Genomic DNA, 23,350 nt, shown 5'->3' on the forward strand with positions numbered 1-23,350 from the left:
TCTACTAAACTAATAGCTTATATAAAACACTCGTAAGGCCTAAACTTATGTTAATGCCATTTTTTGATCCTCATCAAGCTAACCTTTCTACTATGCTCGAATCCATCCAGAACCGTGCTTCCAGATTCATTATCGCGAATTACTCGGCTAACATATAAGTGTGTCAGCAGTCAAATCTCAACTTAACCTTCCTCATCTTGCCACTCGCCGTAAAGTTTCACGTTTGTGCCTGTATCATAAGTTCTTCCATTCCTTGCCACCGGGCAATGCATTCATCAGACCTGCACATCGGACATCGCGCCATTCTCACCCCAACGCCGTCTATCTTGTACCTTCTAAAACAAAGACCTTCCAGAAGTCATTTTTCCTGCAGACTGCGCAAGACTGGAACGACCTTCCCGCCCACATCGCCATGTCATCTCAGTTTGCCCAATTTAAAACTGCAGTAAAAAGCCATATTTTATCCTTGTAAATGTGATCCACTGCTGTTTTTCTTTTTGTTATTGTTGGTGCTGTTTTTGCTTTCTTTTTATCTATCATGTTTTTTTTGCCCACCCCTCATGTAATGTCCCTCGGGACCCTTGAAGTACTAATAAACGAATAAACGCGAAATCCAGTTCGAAGCGGGCGTCCAAAACCGCCGCTTTACGTACACAACGTTAACCACTCAAACACGATAACGCCAAATCTGAAAAATAGCGTGCGTGCGGTAAATGCTACGGGTCGCTAAGCGTACTGCGCATACGCATTTCGATCCAGCTATTCCGCTAAGCGGAAAGCCTTGCCTTGCGTTAGCGTTTGGCGCCACTGCGCATGCGTCGTACTCTATCTTAGCCATCTTAGCGTACCGAAGGCCTCCGAGATGAAAAAACACTTCGTGACATTCCGCTAGGGAAGGGCGCACGCGCTGTGGCATTGTGAAAAAAGTCGAATTCTAAAACTCGCTAATATGTACACATTCATATCACTGTCCGTTGCAACGAGTCAGCGGTCAAATGTTTTTCGCCAAGAAACATTTTGTTGGCAAGAATTCTAGATTCTGGTGAACCTAATGAGGCCATGAATACAGAGCAAGAATCAACGTTGGACACTAGAGCCGCATGCACCTGAAGTCGCGGAACCCCATTACCCCACATCGGGAGCAGAACGCTTCCATCACACCTTTCCTAAATCAGGGGTTGCGGCTGTTGCGGCACCGCGAGCAAGCAACAATGATTCGCTGACGCAGGCAACACTGAGGTCGCGTCATGGGGTTTGTTTTTTGTTTGAACGAGGACGTCATCGCGCTCGTCGCATACTGCTGAGCGATCTCCGCAAAGGTTGATAACTACGTGTGTAGGTCTCCTGCGCGATATCTGTTGTTTTTCGATAGCGGGGTACTTGTCACAAGAGCCCCACATGCCACTACGGACGCCGCGACTGTTATGAGTGGATCGCAGAGGCCATGAGTCTTGAGGATCCATTTTTTGTCGTTAAAGAGTAAGTTCCGTGTATGCACATTACTTTCAACGTCTTCCCCATTGAATTCTGGCTACCTTGCCTACCCTAATCTGTAAATTAAATAAAACATAAATTTTAGTTTGTACAATAGCGGCGTCATAAGGCTTTCCTTGCTTTTAGTGAGAATTGGATAATTAGTATCGAGATGCAGTTTAAACTAGCTGTTTCGCTGCAAAGGAATTCCGCTCTACGCATCTGCTGCTCAAGTTTTGTTTGTTCACTTCTTCGTTTTATATCGATGCTTTGTTCTTTTTTGACTGCGGAATGTGTTGCAGCTGCTGCGACTAGCATTATACGTGAACAGGAGAGAAATCCAATATGTGGTGTCAGCTGAAGGGAAGAGCTAATGCACGAAACGTTTGCTCGCAGCATTGGATTCGTAACTTCTTTAGTGCAGCTTTTTCTCTGAATAGGGGCCTGTTAGTCGCTACGCGCCTGTGTTGAACACTGTCAAAGACGCCTGTGCAATCGTTAACCTTTTTGTTTCCGAGCGCCTTCGTTTCAGGAGGTCGCGATAAGGGCACGAACGCTTCCTTCCATATCGCCTCATAAAGGCACTAGATTAGACAGAACTTGAGCCGATTGCTCGAACAATGCGCCCTATTGTCATTCGCTCTTATCTCTCTGGGCGGATGCTGTTCCTGCTCAAGTCGCAAGAAGCAGCAGGGCAAAATGCGTTTCAGGACGTCACCGTCGTATAATAAACAAAACACGACTGCGTACTCACAAAGATGACCACGATGTGCTATGGAAAATTCCATATTGGCAAAATATTGGATATTTATTTAAAGCTATACCTAACCGAACTACGGCTGATGGTACCGTAGGTCTGGCTTATTAAGTTGGGCTACTGAAACGTATGCATCACAGACTATTCTCCAAATTACCTGTTGCCTGCTGTTATGTGCATATGCTTGAAAATGTGAATGTGGCATCTGTTCTGATTGATATTATGTTTTCCTTCAGTGAAATTGTTAAGGCCATAGCCAATAACAAAACACTGTTCGAGAGGTGGAACCAGTACCAAGATCCATCAAGCTTACCAAGCAAAGAAGACATTGAATGGACCACAAGTGAACTCCGGAAAGGTCTGCGCAGCATAGAATGGGACTTAGAAGACCTTGAGGAAACTGTTGGTATCCTTTAAGTTGTGCCTTTCTGTGTGGGTGGCTTCAACATATGTGGCCCTTGAATAAGTGGCTCCATTTTGTGTGCATTTCATGAAGCCTTCTTCGTTTGAAGTGTATTTCGGTGGCAATATTAACTGGTCTTTATTTTTGGTCTCTAGGTCGATTATGAAGTGTTGTCAGATTAACATTCAGTCGTGTGCCATGTTGCAGATTTACACATTGCTGCAGCGTCGTGCTACTCCTTTGAAATTTAACTTCAGTTATTTTTTATTTAAAACACTGTGCTAATGTGGCTATCGCAAATGCTTTTAGACACCTTGGAAGACAGTCGATTGAGGAAGTAGTCAACAAAACGTTTAGTTTTGCGTTTGTGGTGCATTTGTATTGTAATGTAATCTGGATTACGTTTGTACCCTATGGTGTTGTTTTAGTTTCGCCAGAAGGCCTGTGTTTACTGATGTGCCTCTTAAAATACGCGACTCAGTTTTTGCATTCTGCAGTATCAATCTAGATTGATACCGCCCCTGACTTAAAGGAGTTCAGGTGGCCAAAGTGTATTAAAGTGCTCCGCTATGGCATACCTTGTATTCCAGTGGCAGGCTGACTGTGTTAACCCCCCAATTTAATTAAACTTCTGCAATGCCTGCCTGCGACTATGCATTTCCTTAGAGACCCTATATATTGGTTGAACACTAAATAATGTGTAGTAGATGATATAATTAATGCCGCCTTTCTCATTCTTTTTCTGTCTTCTGTCATGGCGCTTGGCTGTCCACAGAAGTGTTCTCTAAGCAGGGGAGGGGGGGCATGTGAGCATCGGGTCGTACCTTACCGAGTGTGTACTGCCCTGTCTGTACAACGAAGTGGTCAAAAGCATAACTTGCCTACAGTCCATTGGCTATACATGGTATTAAAGTGGCCCAAAAAACGTTTCTAAGTGATTGTACAATCGCCTCATTACTGGACTAGATTGCCTCACAAATCTGCTGCCATAAAAATGTTTAGAATCTGTCAAGTATGAGCTTAAATACAGGTAATTATTGCACTCTCTGAGAAGCTTTGTACCTCCTTTTATCCCCGCGAGCACACTGGAAGCTACACGGGGGATGTGATGGCGAGGCATTTCTAAAGACTTTCTTCGAATATTTTGGCCACTACTTTCAGTTCGTGCGGGCACAGCATTCTTCACAAATGCTCGGGTAGCTCAGGCTACTTGGGCTGCCTCAGATTGCCACCCGCTTAGAGTTACTTTTTTTACTCGATTGCAACATGAGAAGTGACCTTCCAGTCTGTTTACAAGGAAGCAAAAACATGAATGTTACACGAGGCACTGTGGCAGAAAAACGGAACCTTTACGGTGTATCACAGCCATATAGGGCACTTGAGTAGCGAGATTGCTTCACCCATCTTTGTCAGAGGCCAAGTACTCGGTGAAATTCTCCTTGCTATTGTCCACTTCTCAGACAACTCTATCGTCACTTTTATCTGCGGAGTGTCACCCACTGGTTTTGCCGCTCACAGATTGTGGATTGGTTGATATCGTGGTGCCTTGCAGCATCGCCATTTCCAAGCTCTTCTGCCATCAAAATGGCTTTCCGTTTGAAGTGGGCACCGTACTGGGCGTGACGCATAGCCATTATTCCAAAAAGAACACGCGAACACAAGTTCCTCATTGAAATCAGCACTGAACACTACTGAAACCAGTAGCATGACTGGCAAGTGCTGGAGGGATGCCTCCCCCCCCCCCCAGAAAAGAACAACGAAAGAGAAGTAGCATGCTTCAGCTTGTGGTGGGTTCAAATTTAGATGCACGTGAACTTGTGGCCAACATGTATTAAGAAACTACTGTAACTGAAGGTTTCCATTCAAATTCTGTGAATGTAGTCTTTCTTTTTTGGCCATTATTAAAGTGAAGGTCAACTTCTAGCGACAAAAATTTTAACAAGAACTCTCGTTACACTAGAGTAAAAACGTTTGGCACCCACAGACACCAACTAGGTTGTGTGGTCGACAGAGTATCTCGCCAAGAAGGCGCATTGTGGCGACGAAAACTGCACTATATAGCAGAAGCAATGGCACAAAAGTCATTGCTATATGCATGACAAGGCTGGAGCATGAGATCGTACATTCTAGTCTGACCAAGCTACACGATTGCATGGTGCAAACCAGCCTTGTCATGTGTGAAGTGTCAGCATCACGAAATAATAGTAGCCTGATTCAGACTGCACATTTTGAAGAGCTTTCGATCCAATTACTACAAATGTCTTCCAAGGTGTCTTAACTCACGAGACTCTGACCATGATTAAAAGCAAATAAAAGCACGACGTTTCGGCCCCCGTACGGGGGCCGAAACGTCGTGCTTTTATTTGTTTTTAATCGTGGTTAGAGTGTTGTTTTAATTGTCTTCATGTCTGTTCCTGACCAGACGGGTTTCCGTCCAACTATCGATTTCACTCACGAGACGTGTAGAAGAGAGCTAGTGTGCATTTGCTTTGGGGGGCAACAATACACATTAGGGACACTGTCATACTGTGAAACAAGTGATTGACTGGGGCACGTTATCTTTAAAAAAGCATGCATCTAGTACACCGGGTGCCACCTCACGTGAGTGTACAGAGAAATGAAATTTTACAAGCAGACAACTGTAGATCAAGAGAGCAAAGATACAATACCTTTTCAGTCTTTTCAACATCCCAAACATGTATACCTTTCACTTATTTAACTAAAAATCTGCAATCACATTATTACAGATAATGTTCTTGCAGTCAAGAAATTTGCCAATACCGGTTGGGTCCTGTTGCGCCCATTTGCTGCGTAGGGGATCATGACATTGCAAAGGAGAGAGCAAGCGATTGACTTTTGACGTGAGATTGTAAATTCCCTGCATCATGCAGTGCACTAATATCACATGTTCATGGGAGCATCGTCTGCAGGTCAGCAAATTATTTGTCATTGCGTTCAAAAAGTATTTTGGGTCCCTTTAAATCATGCCACATTCCAGCCAGCAGCAAAGTGTTTTGTTCCTGCAGATAAACCTGTTACAGTTTCATAGCCTTTTCAGTTACCGTATTTTCTCGCATATAATCCGCACAAAAAACCACAGAAAATTTGGATCTAAAGTTATGGTACGGATTATATGCGGATTCCGATGTGTAAGGTGTTCACAGCAATGTTTCACAGCAATGCAAGGAAGGTGGCAGTGACGGTGACAGTGACGGCTGAAATTTAAAGTAGGCGAGGACAAGGTAGTGACACTGGTAACTGAAACTGTATGGAAATCAAGTCTTTGCTATCTTTGAGCATAGTTAGTGCGGTCATTTCTATCAAGATGTGAAATAACTTTGCGCGGTGGAAATGTGGGGATAATATGTTGGAATATTTCTTTTTAAATTTTGCCACAGGTTGTAGATGGGGGTGCAGGCTAAGTGCAGGGGCAGGTTACAAGTGGTTAAATATGGTATTCTTTTAAGGTAATGTGGCCGCTTTTTATGTGCAGAAGAAAATGAAGTTTTAAAAAAGGAGAAAAAAAGTACTTAACTGCAGGCTGGAGCCTCCGGGGTGTTCTAGTGGTTACTGTGTTCGGCCGCCGACCCGAAAGACACGAGTCTGGTCCCGGCCACGGTGGTCACGTTTTGATGGAGGGGAAGTGCTAGAGGCTCATGTACTGTGCAATTTCAGGGCATGTTAAAGAACCTCGGGTGGTCAAATTATCTGGAGTACTCCAATACGGCATCTCTCATAGCCCGAGTAGCTTTGGGACTTGGTTGGAAACAATGTTATCATTTTGGGCATTTCCTATGGAATGATAGTTGTGCCCTCGGAGCTTCAGTATTGGTTTCACTGGTGAATTTTGTTGAACTTCATCACTTCACAAATATTGACAGCAGCCGCTTTTTGAAAGGCACAAAGTGGCAATGGGCTCTTCACAGCAAAGACTTCAGACTTCAATTCTCCCATTTGACACAGCCACCTGTGTACTGTAATTAAAAAGTTAATTATTTTAATGTCTATAATTAATGCTGTCATTAATGTCTCTAGTCATGTTAAGATGCCTGCCGCCACTGAAAAAGTAATTGTGAAGGCAGCAAGCACATATCACATATCTGCAACTGCCCATTTACGCATTGTACCCATTTGCACAATCGCAATAGCCCATTTGATTTAGGCGTGAATAGGCTGCTGATGTAAAAGTATAGGAACTATGGGTCATATTTAAGCACGATTGAAGCAGTTGGAGAGCCATTTTAGTGTCAAGTTGCTGGTGTTTAAGTCTGTCAAGTCATGGTGCTACTTCAGTAGTCTTTGATGGATAACCTGACTGACATGTTGGTGAAATAATGCCGCCAGCCGAGTTAAGTATTTTACGAAAAATTTCCAAGGTGTATAGGAAGCTAAGACGAACAGCGGTAGCAGGGTAGTCTGCCATTTTATATGCATCCCAAGTTGAGCCAGCGATACAGGAAGCGTGTGCCGCAGCAGCTCTCGTTTGGAACAGTGCTGGCGCGATGATGCATTGTGCAGTCATGGGCTGTGGTCGTTGCACCCAAAGTAAGGCAGAGAAGTTGCGCTTAAAGAAAGATGATTGCAGCTTCTTTGCAACACTGAAGGTGTGCCTCAACGAGTGCGACAAGTTGAAGGAGCAGCACTGCTGTGAGTGGCTTGCGCAGACAAACAGATGTGGCATACAGGACAACGCCAACAAGCATCACTTCTCTCCTCACCTCTTTTTTTTTCCACGTAAGCAAACCATGCTTGGCTTTCGGAATGTGTCTGTTTCTGTAGTTTTCTTTAGTCCACTTATAACGTGAAACGTACGGGGTTCTGCTCCAAATTCGCAAAGATGCTGTATGAGAGCTCGTGTAGCAGCTTCGTGTAAACTAACACACGTACAGTAAGTACATACTAGCGTGATCCCAGTGATGGTATCGCAGTTGTAGTCTTCGACAGCTGTACTGAGTTAGGAGTACAAGGTCAGGAAAGATGCACACAGCAACGCTGTGCCCGAAGGACTGTGAACGATACGACAAAAAATGCTATCTATGCGCACCATTTCGTTCTTCAAGCAGCCGACTGTGTTGCGGTCACAAGTCCATGCATGGACTTGTGGGTGTGCGTCAACGTCCAGACATTTGCGACTTTCTTGTCTTACGAATGAGTCTTGTCACACAGCAGCAGTTGAAAGCAAGAAAGGCTCTTAAAGATCACAACTTTCTGAGAAGTGGCTTGGTACAAGAGCCACAAGTGAAAGTTGCAACCGATAGCATGGTCATCATGACACAAGTAAGCTTGTAAGGACCCTATAACTCTCGGTAGATATTCATTTTATCTTTTTTTTTTATTCTTTTGTTAGGTGACCTAAGTGCAGATGCAGTGAAGGCCACATTAAAAAGGCACCTTGCCAAGTCTGTGAAGGCTACGTTAAAAATGGCCTCGCTATGTCCCAGCAGCACCCGCTACGTTTCGCGTGGTGAGTGGACTAAAGAAAACAACTGAAGCAGAAACTTCGTAAGGCAAGCATGGTTTGCATACCTGAAGAAAAGCGACATGGACAGACATGATGCTTCTTGGTGTTGTCCTGTATGCCACATCTGTTTATGCACACGGGCCATTCATGCCGGTGCCGCTCCTTTGACTTGTTCTTTCGTTGGGGTGCACCTTCGATGTCTTAAAGAAGCTGCAACTTCTTTGCCTTACTTTGGGTGCAACTGCTACCGCTCACAACCGCACAATACCATTGCGCCGGCATCGTTCGAGTGAGAGCTGCTGCCGCGCTCTTCCCGGAACGCCGGCTAGACTGGCGATGACAACAAAATGGCCGACTACACTACCGCCATCGTTCGTGAAAGCTCCCTGTAGTTGACAACTGTGAATGACTGTATCGCTTGCAATTCTTTATCTCTTTCCTTGCTTCCATTTTTTCTTAACAGCTATTTTTTCAGCTATTGTCGAAAAAAATCCCAAGAAGTTTAAGATCGATGAGAAGGAAATCAAAAGTCGAAAAGCATTCATAGAGCAGTCCAAGAATGAAGTCAAGGTCAGTCATAGATGAGTTTCAGAAGTTTGCAGCTATGTGCTAGTTGGTGATTTATCATGCTCAAAGAAGCAGCATGAACATGCAACAATAGCTAAAGGGCACCGGTACTGCTACTATGTCCTGCATCCTTTATCTGTTGCCAGTATTTGCACTGTTTCTGAATCAGTGGTGAATGTTTTTGTTGCTTTTATTTGCCCTCGGGCTGCATTATATACAGTCAAGCCTCCTAATGTTGATTCCAAGTAAGGATGCCAGCAATCAATCTGTCTGAACAAGATGACAGGCTGAGTACATTTTGTGGTGACATCACTGCATGTTTTCAAAAAAATGTTTATGTGAGCATGTAGAAGTCATGGGTGTCTGTGTGCATATTTGTATTGGCGTGAGGATATCTCTTAACACAACCAGTAAATAGAGCTGCGGTCACTGAGGGTTTTTCATGGAATGGCTTGGCTTACTGATGTAGCAATATCTCAATCTCTCTTCCTGTACTCATTTATTGAGTAACCTCATACGGATTACCTTTAAATGTTTTACCAGCCGTACGATAACACATTGTGACCTGCTGTCATTAAAACTTAAGATAGCAGAGCAGGCGTTCTTGAGGCAGAAGGTCTCGAGAATGCCTGCGTCTCCAAAATGATTGGGGGGACTCTATGTTATGTCTACGGAAGAAAGATGAAATCAAGCTGATAAACCTTTTGGAAAACTTTTCTGACATAGCCACATCAAAGCAAACTTGAGGGTTTTATCTACACAAAATGGTGGGCTGTGCCTATTTGTTGCAGCTGTATTTCTTATAGTGTATTGTTACTGCAATGCAAGCTTTTTTAAATACATTTTATATGGGAGAAGCTTATGATGACTTGTTGAGATGTGATGTGACTAAGAAACTGCAACATTTGGGCTTGAATTGTCTGGTTATCCAGCTATGCATTTCGATACAAATAGCCGCTGTATGTGAGGACTTAGTTATATTACAGCACTCTGTTTTAATTGCAGTGGAGTACCCGCCATGGTAGCTTAGCACGAAGGGTGTTGCGTTGCTAAGCTTGAGGGTGCGGGTTCGATTCATGGCCACGGCGGTTGTATTTCAATGGGGGTGCAATGCAAAGAACACCCCTGTACTTAGATTTAGGTGTGCGTTAAAGAAGCCCAGGTGGTTGAAATTTAATCAGAGTCCCCCACTATGGCGTGCCTCATAATCATATGGCAGTTTTGGCACATAAAACCCCAGCAATTATTATAATTATTATAATTGCAAGGAGTGAAGAGAAAGTAAAAAATAATTTTAAACTCAAATCACTCTGTGATCACACACGTCTGTATGTACCCATCATCTCGTGAATGTACGGGCTCGTCCTCTCTTGGGGCGAACAGGTGAGCACATTGCTTTGCTCCGCATAGTTCTAGTGCAGTTACACGAACATCGAAGCAAGCTTGCGCAGGTGCAGTGCTTAGAGGCGTAGTGTTGGGTCATCTGCTACCACTGTGCTGGTGCACTAAGCTTGCATGCTGTTAACGTAAATTTCACTTGCATGAAAATAACTGTTTGCCATGCCATCCTATGCATGAGTGGGCGGCCGTGGATTTCCCCACCACCCTCAGTCAAATGAACTGCCTTGACACCAAAAAGCTCTTGACATTTGATGGATAATGCTTTGGCTTCTTTTGTAACGGCTGGCAATGACTGTAAGAGGCGCACACGTTTTACTTGATATGAATGTTTACTGGCACCAGTGCACTCCTTTTGGTTGAAAGTGATGAACCCACTTGCCTTTTACTCACGGCACACAAATGTGAGGCTGGCTTCCCCACCGTGGAAATAATCTAGTGAAAGCGAAGTTTTATTCATGGCAACGCAGGCTTGGCTTGTGCTTGAACAATGTGGCAGATGACACGAAGTCATGCCTCCAAGTGTTTCTGCACCATGCAGCTTCACTTTGATGTGAGGCTGTGGTGGCTGCACCAACATTTGGCGTTCCTTACTGGCTCTTCTACTCATAGGGTGGACACGAGTTCGTACATTCACCTGAAGAGTAGGCAAGCTGGTCCTAAAGAAGTGTTGACATATGAGCTGCTTATTTGGCTAAATGTCTCCTTGGCCTAAGGCATTCAATGCAGCAGCCATCTCTACCAACAGGGCTGCATTGAGCAGAGTGAGCAGAGTACTACAGATATCATAGCCTACTAAATGAACACAAGACAAGATGAAGACATTGTGTTTGTTTAGAGGGTATGTGTAGTATGTTGGAACTACCAACATGCCCAGACTTCCTCCATTCTGAACTGAAGAGTGAGCAGAGCCAGAGTGAGGGTGCTACTTTGCACGTTTTCAGAGAGCCTCCATGGTTCCTTGCAGTGATCTCGTGCAAAACTTTTGTAATGAGCACAATACATGCTGTTACTTTTAACTTTTATATGAAACAACTTTTAGTAGCCCCTGTAGTCCCTTTGGAATGGCTAGTGTTTCTGCATATTTGTAGTATAGTACGTTTGAAGGGTGTGCAATAACGCCTAAGCAAAGACAATATATCGTGTTGATTTAGGGATCACATGCATTGTTGGGGACCTAAGGCTGCTGCCGGCTTTCGTGACTCTGGCCTCGTCATGTTAGCCAGCACAGACTATGACCCAACGTCATGGTGAAAAGACTGGGCATGCAAACACGGACACAAGAGAGAGGTCAAGACACCCCAAACATCTGAACACGAGCTCCTGTTCAAATGTTTGTGGTGTCTTGACCTCTCTCTTGTGTCAGTGTTTGCACGCTCCATCATTTCAGCATGAGTACCTACCGACAAGTGCAACTCTCCGTTATTCTAAAGACACAACATCTATATACTAAAAGGAAGTTGTAGCAAATAGTGCATGTGTACTATATACCGTCCGTGATGGTCTGTGTACCGTGAGGGTGAAATAAATATGTGCATTATGCACAGATGTTGTGCCCCCAATTATTATACTATATAGTATTATGCAAGTCTCATGTTAGATCCTGTCCTGTGGCTCCTGTTCACATTACAAAACATGCTGTCTTGCAGTATCGTATCGATTGTTTAAAATGCTGTGCCCTTGCTCATTTCTTCCACGTGTACAGTGCATGAAAGAAGCGATTCTCGAAAGCAAGGCGAAGAATAAGAAAATGAGACCTTCGAGCATGGTAAGGAGTTTTGCCATTTCCTTGTGGAGATTTAGGTAACATCCTTGTCTGGGTGGTTTGGCACCTCGTTTATATACTTGATGTCACTACCATAAAATCTCGTTACTTGAGACACTCGGTTATTAGAGACATCTGAAAATGGGCTGGTTGGTCTTCCTATGTTCACCATGTTTACAACATTGCATACAAGAGACACTCTGTTAGTAAGGGCAACTTATTACTACTCAGGCGAGACAGCCTCCCTAAACGATTCTCAAGACACGCTCACACAACATTGGCCGCGTTGGGTGAGTGTGTCTTTTGAGGAGGAGTTTGTGTCTGTAGATGTCGGAGAAAGTGTCAGCAGTTGAAGGTAGTGAACATCTAAGAGCACTTCAAAGCTATTGTGAGCAACCTGAAGGCCTGCAAAGTGATGTACTTTACCTCCAGAAGTTGGGAAGGAAGCTAATACAATCTGCAGTCACTAACAACAAACTACTATAAATGACTTCTTTAAGCCATCTTGGGCAACTTGCAGATGCGTTTTGCACACTTCGATGCTTATGCATATTAATGAGTACTCTGTGTTTTCATATTTTTTGGTTACAAGACACCTTGGCCACAACGGATATGTTTGCTGGCACCCTTGAGTATCTCTTGTAACTAGGATTTACTGTATATAAATGCTCATCCTAAAGGAGTTTAATTCAAGTTAGCAGTGATGTAATTGTTACACCAATTACACCAAATATTGCCATAAGGTGAAATTTGCTACACCGTGCACCATTTTGGCAAAAATTTCATAATCTGTGCTGAACTTGTGCCAGCATGTCATTTTTTGTGGTCCTGCAGAGAAAAGGAATACGGCTGTCCATTTAAACTTGCTATTCAGTTTCCCGTGGCTGTAGTGCTATTTTGAGGGGTCACGAGAGCAGACAGCTGAGTGCTCTTAAATTAAAAAAAAAAATAAAAGAAAATCTGAAGGCCAATCGGAACAGAGGACATCATTGGTTTTGGCTGATGAGGATGATCAAGTAAATCGCAGTGATCACCATTTGAGAAATTCAGCCTACTAGTCGTAAATTTAATTACCATTCATGCTGCAGTTGAAAGGTACTGTTTCTATTTGAGGCACTCTAGCTAAGCTACAAGGACCTGTGCCTGGACACCACTTCTTGCGACACTGTGGCCAGCAGCACGTGCAATCGCAAAAGCTTGCACGAAAGCTTCACATACTGGCACCAATGTGCTCAAATTGTCAATAAGGAACACCACAAGTTCGAATAAAATATTCTTTGGCCATGCCAACCATTGTAACCCCTGTGCAAGCCTAAAATCAAATGCATTTTCACTGTTCTATTAATATGCTTTTGTTATTCTTTTTGCCTTGTTAATGGATCTATTTGTATTCAGCATGAAAATAGGACTCGAGTAAACTTGCATGAAACTGGCACGAGAAACTGCACAAAAGTGCAGTGGTGGTGCGACAGGCACCAAACAAGTGCATCTACATGATAAAATTTTGTTAATATGTACCTGCTGGAAATGCAGCATAACTATACACTTAAACGGTTGTACCCAGCAACTGCCATGTACAAATTCGCATCTCCTGACGTGTGCCGCAGCTACCACCATTAAAGTAAATGCGATGCCACAGTAAATGTTGCCTAAAGTACCCATTAAAATTCTTTTGTCTTTTTTACAGAAGTGCGTAAAAATTGTGGCTCTTTCGCATGATCGTGTGATAGCACGATAGCTAATAAAATGACGATCAATAAGTGAATTTTATAAATTAATCATCTTGGATATTCTAAACAAGCATATGCATGCATATGTGCATAAGTCTGTTGTTATTGGAGAACATGGGACTGCTGCTCTTGCTGGACATAAATATTTGCATTGGAAATTTTGAGTCTGGTAATTGCTCTAAGAGGTGTAGTAGCTATTTCCAAGTGATCTTTTGGCTGCTTGCTCTGCAAGCGGTTCATAAGTGGCTTGAACCATTTGCATCCCTGGAACTGCACATGCATGATTTGCGTGATTGGTGTTCAGCATAATGCGCGTCACTACTTTGTGTGTGGTAATCTATAAGCCATGTTCTGCTGTATGCTTCCAGGAGCTGTTCAACTCATCACGAACAGCCAAATACACAAGCCTACGAAATGAGGTCGAGAGTCCCGTACGTCGGCTACTGGATCATACCCAGCAGCAGCAGCAGGTTTGCAAATTGTTCACTCGTCATTTTGTTAAAGAAAGCCTTCGTGTGTTGCGTGCCCAAGAAGTAGGGCATTGCGAAAGGCATTACGATTGTTACATATTTACAACTTTTATTGGTACACTGAAAATATAGCTCAGTGTACCAGTAAAACTCCATGATTGTTGTTGCAAAGTATCAAAAGATGTTTTCTGCTTTTATTGGCAGCTCGGTTTCACGGAGGCAAGAAATGCACATGTTGACAGCTTGAGAACAGAGTAGACGGCTTGTTTTATTCACAAGCATGAACAGGTTCGCCACGTGGTGACGGGGGCGTCTCGTGTTGAGATCATTGTCTTGTTACCAAGAAAGGGGAAGGTCTAACGACCCAATGTGAGGGGAACCAATTTTCTGAGGAGTGGGAAGAATTTCCCCGTAAATCGCTACAGGAATGCTTAGGTCGGTTGATGGCTACATGTCTCTTCAGGGAACTCGAAAAAGAAGTAACGGACATCCACTACATTTTACTTGGACATTTCATGTTTTGTTTGTACCTTAGTTTTAAAAGTGTTGAAAAAAAAATAGTTTTTTGCAGAAAGAAGTGTCCCTCAGTGCCCTTTTTTCTTCCATCATTACCCTGGTAAGGCTGTGGTTATGGCAAGCGGTTCTGTACTTCTGTACCACCTTTTTCTTTTGCTCCGGAAAGTGACATTTTCACTAATTTTCAAAGATCCATACAAAAATAGCGGCACATCGCAAAACAAATAGGAATTCCAGCATTCACACCCCCAACAGAACACAATGCAACATGAAGTATTGTTGGGTTAGGAATCTCATGTTCATGTGAACCTTCTGAAGTCCACCTGCATCCGCAGTGGCAACATGTGTGAACTAAGGGTACGTGCCGTGGAAAGGGTACAGAGGCCGTTGAAGAGGAAATGCTTTACTTCATTGAAGTAACTATGTTTTTTCCATTTGGGGAACATAGGTCTCACATTACGTGATTTGCTTTTGTTCTAGTAGGGTTGTGGAGGTCTCATGCGTACACGCCACGTAATAGTGACCAGCAGCCTCTGCACTCATCTCTGTATTCAACTTCAGGCGCTATCTGGACATTTGATAATTTTAGCTGCTTTCCGGATATGGTCATATAATAACCAAGAGCAAATGTGTCAAGTGGCAAGCAATTGCATTCTGTTTCACCAGCACTTCAGGCGCTATTCATAACTGTAGCTGCTCCATGAAAACAGTTACAGATGACAGAAAAACCAGGCTTCATACACTACAAGAATTCACCTTAAAAAAAATAAACAAACTCTGTTTCTAAAGATAGTTATATGTAGCTACATATAGCTCTTGTTGAGAGTCCGTCCCCCGCCTTGACTGTCGCTGTTGTGCATCAGTCACCATACACACATTAGGGGGTAATGAAATTATCACATAGCTCATCGGTTTAGTACCTTGATATGTACTTGTTCTTTTTTTTTCTTACTTGCAAGAGTTTTTGTTTTTACGTGCCAAGTTTCTGCAGATACAGGGACCCTTTTTCGAATTTCAGTATAGATTCCAAATCGAGCACCCACACTTAAAATATCGAGAATTCATCAGCGATCTTACTTGGGGCTTGGCAACGGGGAACTGATGGCTACAGATGTAGTTGCTGCTCCTGCCGTGTGCTGCTCTGATGGAGCAAGGGACCCATGGCAGCATCAGCGATGTCTTTCTGTGTTATTGTTGGAAAAGCAGTCTTTTTTAATAATAGGCACTGAGGAATGAGCAAATAAAATTTATATACAGCATCATAATGGTGATGAAAAAATCCGTAAACAGGGGGTGGGTGCTCGAGCCGACGTTTCGACAAGTGGACTTGTCTTCTTCAAGGCTGGAACTGAGTTACGCAGGGCAGACAGGCCATTATGCTGAGTGGAGATAAATTTAGCACAAAACGTTGTTAACCGGAGAATTGCTCATTCGGAACCGAACGATCAAAAATGGCTTGCTCTATCCTTCTCATTGCCGTCATCAATGACGCAACAAGTGGGAACAAGTGAACCCGACAGCTGATGGCTGATTTCTTGATTGAGGGACAATTCTCAGTAGTACAATGGAACCTCGATGATACGATTCCCGGAGGGCACGATTATAAATGTGCGCCAAAATTCAAATAATGCGCAGTTTTATACAGACACAAGAATGAAGAAATGTGTCAAACAGTTGAGACTTGGCATATCGATAGTAGTGGAAGTGCACGCCTGATTCAGCCTGTAACTTGCGTAGAGAAAAAATGAAATGCCTAAACAGTTACTCTCGTAGATCTGCATGTGTGCCTGATTGATGGGTGGCACTGCCATCCCTGAGCATGCACAGATAAGTTTTGTGTCCAGCCACTTTTCTGCCACTATACAACCTTTCAATTGATAGTCGGCATTTGTGTTGCCTGGTTCTCTTCTCTTGTGTACATGTTGGCATGCCTTACCTTCTTTTATGACGAATCAATACCAAGTAGCTCAGCCTTATGTCCTGAACACTCACTTCTCTCCAACAATAAAAAAGAAAAGTGCGTTACGATACCTGGCTTGTTCTGTAGGAGGATTCAGGTCACTGATGTACATATTTTAATAATTAAAGAATATTATGGGATCTTGCATGAATGCTTGGTGTCACATCAGGATTTTGATAAACTAGGCTGCTAGATATAGTGGTTTAATATCCTTATGCTCACTCTTGGAATCCTCCAGGTTAATAGTTTATGTAGCAGTAATTCTTCGTTTCTTGACTATGTGTAGATTTGGCATTATAGCTGCATCTTCAGTGATATTGGGTACATCTACACTGTAGGTGTAAGCGCTGCAAATGAGGTTTGCCAGTCTCATTTTGGTGCTCAAAAATTGCATGTGCCTGATTTCTTTTTGCAGGTAAAGATCTGCTCTGCTTCTGTGGCTTCCAGTTCAAACTGCTGTCCCTTTGTTATCTGCAGGAGCTGATGATTGCCCAGGATGAGGAATTGGAAGGCATCCAAACATCTGTAGGCACGCTCAAGTCCATGAGCAAACATATTGGCAACGAACTAGATGAGCAGTCTGTAATGCTGGATGACCTCGGGCATGATATGGACAATGCGGAGTCCAAGATTGACGGGGCTCTGAAAAAGATGGCCAAAGTTCTCCATATGTCCAATGGTGAGAATGTTGCTTATGTATTACCTCAAATTTCACATTTCTGCTATTGTCGAGTGACATGACAAGAGGGTACCCTGAGAAAACTCGTTAAAATTTTTTTTACTGAGGCGCAAGATAACTTAAGCGGGCCCTGGCACACTTCTTTAGCATATTAAGAAAATGTAGACGACCTGGGGACAAGGCTCTTGTGAGCGTGTCAGCCAAATATTGTTGCACTGCATGCATCAGGGGATCTACAATTTCATGTCAACAACGGTCGAAAATCGCTTGCTCTATCCTTCTCAGTGCTGTCATCAACAAGAGGTATAGGTTGATTTCTTGATTGAGAGAACACGCTCATTAATACTGCAGCATCTCAATATGAATTCCTCAAGGGCACTCAAAATATTCATGTCATCCCGAACGCTTGCGATCCGAAACAAGCCAACTTGTACATTAACAATGAGCACCAACTTTATTAGGCTCTATTTCTTGCATACAAGAAATCTATAATGCCAGATTATTTTCACATATCTGCTCTCGATGTCTCTGATAAGCCCCATCTGAAATGCATAGAACTGTGGGGAGGTTTTGTCGCTCGCGCTACTGGCACTTACTGGTGGTACGCAGGGATTAGATTGCAAAAATCACTGCATCCTGAACAAAAATGTTTTCCTGAAATCTTTTTCAGGGTAACATTTCTTTCAGCTGGCATCTGCAAAGCCTCATCTGCACTATATCAACACTGTTTCACTGAAAACGCACATGAATATTGAAATGAAATTAATGCTGGAGTGTTGCCAAACATAGGATGTAAACACATTGATTAGCTGTGCCTCCATGCATGCTGCACGTGACTGTCGATGCCGATGCAACTAACCAGTATGACAAATGAACTTACACGTAAAGGCAGCCATGACGTGTTTTCAACTGCAAAGCATAGCCATTGAGATTAGAGGATGCTGTCTCTAAGGTGTCGATCGATGATGATAGTAATTGGAGGGATCTTAAAAAACAAACGCAAGAGCTTACAAACAGGAAAAATTGAAAAAAAGAAGTTTAGTAGTTGTGAGCTTCACAAAATTTTATTTGGATGGTTGCACTTCATAAAACTGTGCAGCGTCAGCTGGTGTATTTACTCATGCCCGATCAGCACAAAGAGTTTTTCAAGCACCTACAGTGCCATATCTTATCAATGAATCTAGTGTCTCTATAGCCGATAAGGATGTTCGCTCCCACACCTTGCAAGTGATCACTTTTGGCGATACCTTCGCAAGATTACTGCCTTGGTGGTTTTGGGACGTTAAACCCCAGATATTAATATTATTAAGATTACTGCCAGAGTAACGTCACAGAGTGGTAACATACCATGGTTGGCAATGTGCTGGACCACCATGGTCTGATGGAATGAAAAATGATAGCTATAATATTAAGGGACAGGATGAAAGCAGAGTGCATTACAGAAGAAATAGTGGTAGCTGACCTTCTAGCTCAGATTAAGAAAAATAAGTGGACCTGAGCAGGTCACCTAATGTGAAGGACAGATAACTGATGGTTAGTTAGTGCAATGAAATAGGTGCTAAGGGATGGGAATCGTGGTAAAAGATGGTAGGCGTGCAAACACTGACACAAGAGAGGTCGGGAAAATACAAACGATGACTAAGAATTGAAAAGGCGCACCGCGGTGGAAAAAAAATTAGACACAAATGCTTATCTGTGCATGCCTAGGCAAGCTGCGACGCCTATCAAACCGGCATGCATGGGGGTCTACATGAAAAACTGTTCTCACGTGGACCCCTACTTGTTCTGGATTGATAAGTGTCGCCTCTTGCCTGGGCGTGCACCGATAAGCATTTGTGTCTAATTTCTTTCCCGCCGTTGCGCGCCTTTTCCATTCTTAGTCATCGTTTGTATTGTCCCGAACACTCTTGTGTCCGTGTTTGCACGCCTACCATCTTTTGTCATGAATCCCTACCAGCTAGCTCAGCTTTTTTTTATATTAATAGGGGTGTGCGAATATTCGAACTTTCTAATATTTTCCAAATATTGTTTGCTATTCGATTCTATTCGCACCGGAATTTGACTATTCGAAGTATTCGAACTTCCGGAAGAAAAATAGTCGAAGTCTCATTTTTCAGAGGCCCAACATCAGTTGGGCCTCTGAAAGTTGGGCCTCTTCTGTGGAGGCCCAACATCAGATGGGCCTCCAAGAAGTTAAAGGAAGAGGCGAGGTTGAGGAAATAGCGTCTTTTCCTTTCATGTGTAAAGTGTTGTCAACACCACATTGGTTACACCGAATCATGTAAATAAAAACGATTTGGCATCTGCATTGCCTCACTCTTGAGAAGACAGCTAGGGAACACCGCTGCTTCGGAGCTTCACCAACTTAGCCAAAAGAAACGCTTCCTGTCTCAATGACAGTCTCATTAGAATATGCTTAGGGATCATCTGCAACTTTTTTTCTGTAATTTCGCTTCGAAGTATTAGAAAAATATTCAAGAAATATTCTAAAAATATTCTGTTCGATTCGCATTTGCTTCGCGCCCGAAATTTTGCTATTCGCACAGCTCTAATTCTAAGAGATACCTGCCACGGTGGTCAAGTGGTTGTGATGCTTGATTGCTGACTCGCAGGTCACGGGATTGAATCCCGGCTGTGGCGGCCGCATTTCGGTGGAGGTGAAATGCTTAGATTTAGGTGCACGTTTAAGGACCCCAGATGTTCAAAATTTCCGGATCCCTCCATTACGGCGTCTCTCATAATTATATTGTGGTTTTTGGACATAAAACCCCAACAATTATGTCATTCTAAGAGATGGGAAGCCTACCTGTGGATGGCAAAGGGCTAAGTGGGGTGCTGAAATTTAAGAAATTTGCGGGCATAAAGTGGAATCGGCTCGCACAGGACAGGGCAAATTGGAGAACATTGGGAGAGGCCTTCGTTCTGCAGTGGACGTAAAATAGACCAGTGATGATAAATGTGAATTACACAAGACATTCTTTCGTTTCATCCATACGTTTAATCTTTTATACTGCGTTTTGAAGGTGAACAATTCAACTTATTCTTCAATTATACCTGTCTTGCAGGAATGAACTGATTGTCTGGTCAGCTCATGAGAGCAGCAAAATATTGTGCTTAAAGATGGGCTAGTAACACAAATGAGCACACAGATGCTCTGCTGTCCGAGTTATCCTGCCATGCACTTTGTACAGAGCAAAAGTAAACTGCAACAGTACATGCCTTCCTGCATTATTTTGGAGATATGATGACTTGTGATGGAAATGCCTCAGCAGAACAGTAAATCTGTTTGTTTGTTGTTGATCCACTGGAAGTTATGCACAGTCATTCAAATTATGGGGGTACACCTGCTTGTCCACTGCAAATCACCTGTGAAGAGTGTGATGGGAGTAGGATTACATGATTCTGTATCATGAACCGATAAGCCAATTTCACGTTGTGTTTTGTAGCACCACCATTGGTGCAAAGCATGGCAGTAGTACTAGTAGTGCAGTCTTTAGTGGGCTGAAGGGTAACTATGGTAAGAAGTGTATTGTGTTTGTGTAACACAACAAACTTGCTTACCTCTAGAGATCAAAAGGTGAGCAAGAATAAAAAAAGATTCTTCTATAAAAAAGGGGCTGTGTGTTCCATCTTTTTTTCTAAAATTCACTGGCAAAAATCCGCAGTTGCATTGTGCTTGCGATTCTACACAGTATTGTCTTGAGCAAGAAAGCACCGAGGAGGACTACTGTCGTCATGGGGCCGATATAGCCGCTACACAACACACCGAATGAAGTGAAATTGAGTCTGTTCAGTAGTTACCAGCGATGTTGGCTTAGCAGCTATATAAATGCCATGCTGCTAAGCACAAGGTCACAAGATCTGATCCCGGCAACAGTGGCCACATTTCGATATAGGTGAAATGCAAAAATGCCCATGTGCTATGCATTCGGTGCAGAATAAAGAACCCTAGGGGAAGCAAAACAGAAAGGCAAGCTAGTTGGTACTGATTCATTCTTGTATAACAGAAGCGCAAAAAAAGACAAACGCTCGTGTTGTGCACTTTCTTGTCCGTGTCCTTTTTGCGCTTATGTTATACAAGAACGAACCCTAGGTGGTCAAAATTAGTCTAGATTCTTGTACTAAATTGTGCCCCATATCTAATCAGATCATTGTTTTGGCATGTAAACCCCAGATGATTAGTTGCATTGTGTGTGAGCTGTTGACTCCATGACATGTGCAGTGAGCATTGCACAGAATATTATATTTCCTTTTTCAGATCGCCGCCAATGGATGGCCATCGGAGCGCTCTCAGGTGTTATGGTGGTTGTAGTGGCACTCTTTTTTCTCCTCTAGAGCTAGTGCGTTTGCCTTGCAGCTTAATGAATTTTTGCAGCTTCGAGGACACTTGAGAGTTACCAGAGGCATAGAGGAAGCATGACGCTGAACCACATAATTACGCGGTTCTGAGAGGGTGCCCGCTCTTTTGAGCATGTACATAACTCCCCTGTGCACATGACTTCCATGTACACCATACTTCTTAGTTAAACACATTGTACTCTCGCATGTCATTTACATTATGTTACACCTTTCATGTGCCATAGGGTAAACTGCATCTGTTTCCTTTCTCCCTTCCTATATCTGTCTTTCAAAATATGGCTTGGTCTACATTTCTGAATAAAATAAAAAAAAATATAATGAAACCTGTACTGTGTTATTAGCAGAAATTGTACTTTTCATGTGCGTAGATGTTTCTGCTCCATAAACAGCAAAAGCTGTCCCTGCTAAATAAACTGAAAGGTTGTATCCGTGCTGGTAGATCCAGAATTCCGTTGCAGGGTGTGCTTATTCAATTCAGTTATGTACAGATTATGTGAAAGAGTGTTGGATTCCAGTGGCAGAGTGAGAGCAGCTGATGGGCTCTGTGAGCGAGCACTTGACTCTGGCATAGAGCAACGTTAGCAACACAACCAGCGCCATTGGAGCAAGACAGAAGTGAAAGTTCTGTCTTTCGGGTGCAGAGTTGCCCATAATACCCTTCCGTTGTCGACTTCTCTCAAATTTCTGCTTGTACGAGGCAGTTTCAGCATCGCTGTCTCTATCTGATGAATCATTCGTGCAGGAACTGGAGCTTTCTTCTTGCTTGGAGGTGTGTCTATCGAGTAGTAGAAGCAATGCCGCACTATTTGCCGAGCCATCCATGTTGTCAGTCATTACCGCCAAAACTCGCCACTGCCAACGGTGCCCCCAAGCAAGCAAACATTAAAGGAAGTGTGTCGTGCAGAGTTCCCGCCCACTCTGCCATTTTTGGCTGAGCAACTTGTCCTGCTCCATGAAGTCACTCTGGCTCTGATTCCACTGCGACTCTCTCATTGGAACACTCGACTCCCGTTTTCACTCTGTCATTGGAACAAACTTGCTCCAAAACAAGCAGAAAAACTTGCTCCCACTCCACCATTGGAATTCAACATAAGGTGTCTGTCTTCATCTAGTCCTTTCAGTGGTGTTTTGTAGACCGTAGACCGAACTGGTTCCTGAAGAGGTCGGAGGGGTCTGTGGGCACCGTTCTAGGCAGCCACATCTAAAAAACACTGTTAAAAGTCCCACCTTGATAAAAAGTGTAGCAATGCATTTTAGCTAAAAAATTGATGTCAACTAAAAAACAAGCCAGGTCGACACTGAACCAAGCTTTCCAAGTGCTCTGTTAGTGAATCTGGCAGCTACATTTCCTGCACTTAAAGCACCCTCCTCATTGTTCGTAGGTGGCAGGTGATGTAAAACCGTCAATCCAAGTCTGGTATCTGTGAATACATTTCATTGCTGTAAGCCTAACTTAGTCTCTGTTTTTCTTTGAGCATAAGTCTGAGTTTTGTTTATAATGAATATAGCGATATGAACAACCTGTACTGGAGCACTTGTGCACTGCTATCCTGCTGCTTTCAAGCGTGCAATTGGTGAACAAGGTCGCCTGTAGCGTGACTGTGGCCAAGGGGTAGCAGCAGAGTGTTGTGATGGTGGCCGGCATCTGGGCCTCTGGCTTTTGTTGGATGATGGTGGAAATACATGCTGCTGGCCGAGCACTGCCAAGGCTATAAAGCGGCCATAAAGCTCTGCAGATGACCTGGTTCACCGGTTGTACGCTTGAGCAGCGTAATAGCAGTGTGCAAGTGCTCTTTCACTTTTTTTCATACT

At 43.3% G+C, this 23,350-nt stretch overlaps 1 protein-coding gene across 1 annotated transcript; it reads left to right on the forward strand.

Moving 5' to 3' along the window:
• Positions 1-1,194: 1,194 nt before the first annotated feature.
• LOC119391566 (syntaxin-6) lies at positions 1,195-21,861 on the forward strand. Its single transcript, XM_037659246.2, has 7 exons — positions 1,195-1,479; positions 2,467-2,636; positions 8,570-8,664; positions 11,765-11,827; positions 13,923-14,024; positions 16,978-17,179; positions 21,438-21,861. Exons 1-7 carry the CDS (start codon positions 1,445-1,447, stop codon positions 21,512-21,514), a joined length of 744 nt encoding a protein of 247 aa, XP_037515174.1. The 5' UTR covers positions 1,195-1,444; the 3' UTR covers positions 21,515-21,861.
• The last annotated feature ends 1,489 nt before the right edge of the window (positions 21,862-23,350 follow it).

The sequence above is a fragment of the Rhipicephalus sanguineus genome, chromosome 1 (genome assembly GCF_013339695.2).
Source record: "Rhipicephalus sanguineus isolate Rsan-2018 chromosome 1, BIME_Rsan_1.4, whole genome shotgun sequence".
Classification (NCBI taxonomy): Eukaryota; Metazoa; Arthropoda; class Arachnida; order Ixodida; family Ixodidae; genus Rhipicephalus; species Rhipicephalus sanguineus.

What these genes read in the sequence shown, in the direction of transcription:
- LOC119391566 (XM_037659246.2), top strand. Translation starts at nt 1,445, where the DNA reads ATGAGTCTTGAGGATCCATTTTTTGTCGTTAAAGA. An exon ending in AGACCTTGAGGAAACTGTTG is followed by an intron (nt 2,637 to 8,569) that starts GTATCCTTTAAG and finishes CTATTTTTTCAG; the next exon opens with CTATTGTCGAAAAAAATCCC. An exon ending in AGTTCTCCATATGTCCAATG is followed by an intron (nt 17,180 to 21,437) that starts GTGAGAATGTTG and finishes TTCCTTTTTCAG; the next exon opens with ATCGCCGCCAATGGATGGCC.